The sequence below is a fragment of the Chinchilla lanigera genome, unplaced genomic scaffold, assembly GCF_000276665.1.
Source record: "Chinchilla lanigera isolate Chin_1 unplaced genomic scaffold, ChiLan1.0 scaffold00054, whole genome shotgun sequence".
NCBI classification, from domain to species: Eukaryota; Metazoa; Chordata; class Mammalia; order Rodentia; family Chinchillidae; genus Chinchilla; species Chinchilla lanigera.
The window spans coordinates 8,420,263-8,426,832 of record NW_004955455.1 but is presented as its reverse complement, the minus strand read 5'-3'; the positions used below and the strand labels follow the sequence as shown (position 1 = coordinate 8,426,832).

Here is a 6,570-nt window from a genome sequence, read left to right as displayed (position 1 = left end):
TCCATCCTCTACCCTCCACATAGCAGCCCCTCCCCAGCCCCAGGGTACTTCTTCTGCTCTCTATGCACTCCCGCCTAGACTGTTCCTTCTGTCAGAGCTACCGCTCCACCCTGGGCCTGTCATCTCTTAAAGGCCCTCCCCAGCTTGTGAGTACCAGGGAGCCCCCGTCAGCTGTTTTGTTCCAGATGTCTCTGCTTTTGTTCTTTCGGAGAACATCTGGTGAGCATGAGCCTGGACAATAGTGGTACTGTGGAAGAGGAGACAGGTATCAGCAGACTGGTTGCATTTCAGTTCCACTCCCACGTTTACTCTCCCCAAAAGGAGAACCTGCAGGGCATGGTGGCGCACGCCTGTAATCCCAGCACTCAGGAGGCTGAGGCAGGAGGATCGTTGCAAGTTCGAGACCAGCCTGGGGTACAAAGTGAGCTCAAGGCCAGCCTGAACTGCATAGGGAGACCCTGTCTCAAAAAGACAAAAAAAAAAAAAAAAAGAATTTTCCCGGCCAATGGCCTTTCTGTGCTAAGAGACTCTGAAATGAGAATCTGAACTTGTCTACCTCCTCAGGCCTACAGGAAGGGGAAGCCTTGTCGTTTCTGACCCTTCTGAGCACCTTTTCTGTTGGGATAGTGTGGCAGATTGAGGGCACTGCCAGGTACCTGTTGTATCACAACAGGATGTTCAGATCGTGTCCTTCAGACTGTCATCATCCACATTTGTAGGTGGGAGGACAGCCTGAAATGCGACAGGAAGAGCAAAGACATGACAGTTCATGGAGCTTGTTAGTAGGTTTTTGTCTCAGCTTGTTTTCCCAGACAGCCCACGAGACAGCTTTCATACAGCTTCCCGTAAATCTGACCAAGACAGAAGGAATGAGGCACACCCACAGGGTGCAAGGCCCCGGGCCTGGGAAACAGCTGAGCCCCTTGGCCCAAGCAACTACTGTGCTGAGACAGTGTATGTCACCTGCTGTAACTCCTCCATAGCCCTGCTGACTAGTGGTTGTGCCTTTCAGACCTGGTGCCCAGCCCAGGCCTCTGCATTCCCGGGGGAGCGCTGCCTGTGAGTATAGTCGTGGGGTCCACTCATTCTGCACAGAGCCGAACCTGACAGCCCAAGAGCTACCCTAGAATGGCCTCTCTCCCCAGAGTTGATTTGCGTCCTATGGGGTAGTGATGTTTCGCAGGTCCTAGGAATGGCATCGGCATGGTAACCTCCACCCCAGACACCCATCGAGTTGGAAACTTCTTTCTAGACTCACAGGTGTAGGCCTGCTGCTCCCATTAGCCAGGCACTGAGGTGTTGACCTTCACCAAGGCCATGGTCAAGCTCCAGAGATAATGCTTCAGGGGCTCTTGGCATCCTTTTCCTGATCCTTGCCCTTGGTCACCAGTGTGCAGCAGCATTCCTGCTCCTTGCACTCCAGGCGACCAGATCTATCAGTCTCAGCTCCTTGCTAAGCTCCTGTCTGCAGTTCTCAAGGTGGCTCCAGAACAGGCCCTGGTGGTGGCAGGTCAGGACTCAGACGAATCCGTCCTTTATCTTGGTGATCACTTACTGTATTACAGACCCCTGTCCCACTGTCCTCTCTAGCGCTGAATGTGAAGGTTTCAAATCCTTGGAATTAAAGGGAGTGCCACCCTGCTAGAGACCTGGGCAAACATACATCCCCTCCACAGTGGTCTGCCTGGGGGTCTGGTAGGTATTCTAAGCACCTCTTTAGGCATCAGGGAGGACTGCTTGTGTCTTCCCAGCCTGTCAGGCTTGTTGAAGTCTTCACATAGGGCACAGCCCATTCTGTGTGTCATAGCCCATCTGAGCATCCGGGATGCTCCCCACAGTTGAAGAGGCCTGGGTAAGACAGGATGGGGACCTTGGGCTGGGGGTTGGCACCTCCTAAATGTCATAGTCTAGGGAGACAGAACTGTGCCAAGAGACCAAGGACCTCTTAACTGTTCTCCTGGGAGACTCTTGTCAGCCCTGCCATGCCCTGTGGGCCCTGCGTTCAGGTTACTACTGAAGCTGTGAACACCATCCTGGCCTGTTGTCAGGTTTTGCTTTTATAATAACCTTATTGAGATTACAGTTCACTGACCATATGATTCACCCATTTAAAGTGCATAAGTCAGTGATTTTTAATGTACGTACAGAAGCTGTACAACTACCACCATAATAATTTTAGAACACCCTAAAAGGAAGCACCATACCCCTTAGCAGTTGCTCCCCTCACCCACAGATCCAGCACTAGGCAAACACTGCTTTCTGTCAGTGTTTACCAATTCTGGACTCAGAGAATAAATGGAGTCTTATGCTGTGTGGTCTTTAATAACTGGCTAAGTTCTTAGCATAATGTTTGAAAAGATCATTCATGTTGTAGCACATCAAAACCTCATTTGTTTTTATGGCTAGATAGTATTTGATTGTATGGATATACCACATTTTATTCATCGACTCATCGGTTGATTGACTTTTGGGTTCTTTCTATTTAGTTGTTGAGAATAATCCTAAGGACATTTATGTGTGAGTTTTTTGTTTGGCCATGTGTTTTTACTTCTCTTGGATTTATACCTACAAGCGGAACTGCTAGATCATGTGGTAACTGTTTTGTGAAGGACTGCCAGACTGTTGCCCAAAGTCGCTGCATTTTATATTAACCCAGCAGTGTGAGGGTTCTAGTTTCTCTTAAGTCCTGGCCAGCACTTTTTATTATCTGTCTCTTTGATCAGTCATCCAAATTGGTGATAGTAATTTGGAGTTGTATTTCCCTAATACTAATGATAAGGGGTTTTCTGTTTTTCAGCACTGGGAATTGAATTCAGGACTTCGTACTTGCTAGCCAGGCACTGTTCAGCTGAGCTATATCCCTGGCCCTCTTTTTTTCTGTAGTACTGGCAATTAATCTTGGGACTCTGTGCATCCCTGGCACGTGCCTCATCACTGAGCTGTATCCCCAGCCCATTTTATTTTTTCTTTTGAGACAGGGTCTCTCTAACTTGACTAGGATGGCCTTGAACTTGCAGTCCTTCTGCCTCAGTCCCTTAAATAGCTGGGATTACAGGAGTGTGCCTTCACACTGGCACCATTTCACTTCCTACACAGTGTCCTTTGCAGGACAGGTTTTTATTTTAATGTAGTACAGTTTATTTTTTAGTTTATTCCTAGTACTTCTGGTGTCATGTCTGATAAACCATTGCTTAATCCAGGCTCTTGTCTCAGTACTATGTTGAAAAATTGTACTTTCCCCAGGGAGTGGACCAGGCTTTCTTGTCTAAAATTGGTTGATCCTGGCAGCCTGGGAGGTGTTGATTGCAGATATAAGGGTGATGTAGAATAGCCTTGGGCAGGTCATTATTAGAGTGGGGCTAATAATACTTTTCAACTTGCCTGCTATGTGAAGTCACAAAAGTGATATCACATTGAAAATAAATCTGAAGCTACTGCACAAGCATCAGTCCCACAGTCCTGTCAGGCAGGACCCTCCTGCTCGGGTAACTGCCATTTCAGGATGGTAGGAGTGTCTGGGGTCTCTGACAGCCTCACAGCGCATGAGTCACAGTTCCGTCCGAGTGGGAGCACGCTGGCCTCCATGGCTACCAGACTTCTTGGACTCAGGTCAGCGCCTTTCTGTCTGCATGACCTCCCAAACCTGAGGCAGGCACAGGCTAGTGTTAGTTGCTGGCCTGTCCTTACATAGTTGGCTTAAGCAGTTCTTATTTTAGAACAAACCCACTGGAGTGGAATCTTCCCAGAGTCAAAGGGAGGTAAACAAAGGGGCCTCCAGGCCTGCTTGCTGGCTCCTGTTTAAACTCAGAGGAAAACATGTTTTGCTTCCCTCCACGTGGGCTTGGGGTCTGTGGCTGGGCCATTCCTGGATTGCCAAACCAAGCTGCTGAGGAAGAGTTGTCCCTAGGGGGTGGGAGCTGCCAGGTCCTTGGCTTCTGAGTCACCACCATAGGCTTGGGCTTCCGGAGCTCATGGGCCCGTGGGAGTGGATGTGGTGGACTGAGGTTCAGCAGCAAGAGGTCAGGCCTGCTTCCACCAGAAAGCCAGGGGTGCTCTGGTTTTCAGTGTCAGCCTCACCCAGTACCCTGGCCTTGATCAGGGCACAGGTCCCTGAGACCCATGGCTGAGGAGAACAGAGCTCAGCCTGACTCTCAGGCCAGAAGAGGCCCTTAAATGCCAGTGCAGGGCACGTACGGCAAAGAGCTGAGTGAGGCTATTGTCCAACCTGGGATGACACTTCTCTCTAGCCAGCTAGTCCATGACCTTGAGGGAGGCTATGTGAAAAGTTATATGGCTCCTAGGTACCTTCTTCAAGGGATGGATGTTGGCTCCTTTGATAATAATAATCTAGCATGTGGGAAGCTCTGGGTTTGATCTTTAGCATCACAAAGAGATTAAATTTTTTTAAAAAATGAACAATTCTCCAGCAACTCCTGACAGCAATAAATATTCCATATTCTAGATGAAAACTCAGGAAGCCCAGCCAGGAACATGTCCTATTTTACCCCGTCAGTCTCGACCACATACCTCTCTGAGACCTTGTCTGCCCTCCCAGAGCTGATGAGCTGCTACAAGGTGGCAGGCAGCAAGTGGTCACATACTGATAGAGCTCTGACAGAGCCGGGAGGCCTCCTGGACTGAGCCCCAAGAGATAGGAAACCTGCCCAGCTGGAGGAGAAAAAGACCATGGAAGGCTAGAGTGGTGACAGTGGAACAGAAGGGCAGGATCATGGTTAGGGTGCTGTGCCGAGGCCAGGATTTTAGTGCATCATATAGGAACCTCCTTAGCTTTCCATTGCACTTTCTTAGAAATCATGGCCCTGAGAGGCAGTGACTCAGCCACACCCCTCTGCAGCATTCCTGTGTGTGTCCCGTTTCCATCATAGCCTTTGTCCTTACTGGCTCACCCCCACTGCTATAGCCATGTGGCCAGAGGAGGTTACAGAGGGCTCCTTGGGGTAGACTTGGGTAGTCTCTGAGGGACTGCAGTGGGACGTGGTCCAGGGATATGGTTTCTTGGTCTGTCTGCATGCCAGCTGTCTGGTCCTGAGCAAACAGGCCAACTTCTATGGGGTTCAGTGGGGATCCCATGAAGTAGTCTGAGAGATGTCAAGATCTGAGATTCCTCTTTTCCCCCCTCCATGCTGTCTCGTTAATCAGTAGGTCTTGATAGGCTCCAGCCCTGGATACTAAGTAGGGCAGACAGGCCTCTGCCTCCTGGCTGTGCTCCAGTGACAGTGGCCTGGCCCACTGTGAGCATGTCCCACTGTTAGGGGAACCACCTCCTAACCAGCACCGACCCGCACCCACCCCCAGCCCACCTCCCAGACAGAGTGACGCTGAAGGTGGCAGACAAAGGGCCTGTTGAGTTACTTTGAAGGGAGGCTATGGGGTCCTGAGCAGCACTGTTACTGCTGAGGGGGAGTCCTGGTCTCAGGAGCATCCCCCAGCTGCCCCTGTGCCTAAGGCTGCTATGAAAGGCTGCAGCAGAGGCAAGCAGGAAATGGGGAAGGGCCTGGGCCTTTCCACCATGCCCTGCCCATCTGCTGGGGGGGCGGGTTGCTGGGGACTTCACAGCTGCTGCTCTGTGAACTGGCCATTGTTCTCTCCCTGCCTCCCTTCATCAGTGAGAACCCCCTGCCCACAGTGGAGATTGCTATCCGGAACACAGGTGACGCTGACCAGTGGTGCCCGCTGCTGGAAACCCTGACTGATGCTGAGATGGAGAAGAAGATCCGAGACCAGGACAGAAATACAAGGTACCCCATCCCTGTGTCTTGGCTCTGCCCACAGGCACCCATCTCCCCAGGCAGGAGCAAGGACATCTTTTCCCATGACAGTGGGCTCAGGGAAGAACCTGCATTGCCAAAGGCAGACTGCTGGGTGTTAAGGCCTTGTCTGGTCTCCAGGGTGGGTTTCCCTACAGAGAACAAGAACAGGTCTTCAGGTCATATCTGATCACAACCCAGAGCAGGTATCAAGGTTCTAGGAGAGATGGGCAGGGCCTGTGTGGCAGACGGGCAAGGCTAAGAGAGGGCTGGGGAGGCCCTGCTGGGGTGGGGGCTGAGGGACACACCTGGCTGCCCTGGGGAGCCCTGCAGGAGGGCAGCTGCCCAGGGGAGCCCTGCAGGAGGGCAGCTGCCCAGGGCTGCATCTGGCCCTAGCTGACTCCCCCTAACCCACCTTCCCTTCCTCCAGACGGATGAGGCGTCTCGCCAACACTGCCCCAGCCTGGTGACCAGCCCGTCAGTGCTCAGCTCTCATGGAGCACCTCGGAAGATTGGAGGACCCCTCTCCTTCCTCTTCTGGCAAGGAAAGAGGCAAGGGGACAGCTCAGTGCCATTCTGAGGAATGGGGGAGAGGTAGAGGGCATTGTGGGACCCCCAGCTTGCCCTCCCCCAAAATACATTCCATTTGCTGAGCCCCAGTCCTGTCCCCCTACTCCTAGCACACTGCCCGAGTGTTTGGGGTCAGGAAAAAGCCTCACTTTGGGTTGTGTTTTGTTTTTGTATAGGAGCCCGAGTCAGGGCTAGCAATACTTTTTAAATAAAAGGCAACAGGTCATGCTCA

At 51.6% G+C, this 6,570-nt stretch overlaps 1 protein-coding gene across 3 annotated transcripts in view; it reads left to right on the top strand.

Moving 5' to 3' along the window:
- Smarcb1 (SWI/SNF related, matrix associated, actin dependent regulator of chromatin, subfamily b, member 1) overlaps positions 1 to 6,570 on the top strand; it is a 36,843-nt gene extending 30,273 nt beyond the window's left edge. For 2 of the 3 annotated variants that reach the window (XM_005396418.2, XM_005396419.2), the window contains exons 8-9: positions 5,628 to 5,759; positions 6,199 to 6,570. In XM_005396418.2, the coding sequence (XP_005396475.1) occupies positions 5,628 to 5,759; positions 6,199 to 6,238 (172 nt within the window). In that variant the 3' untranslated portion in view covers positions 6,239 to 6,570. The other variant, XM_013520440.1, reaches the window with a different exon arrangement.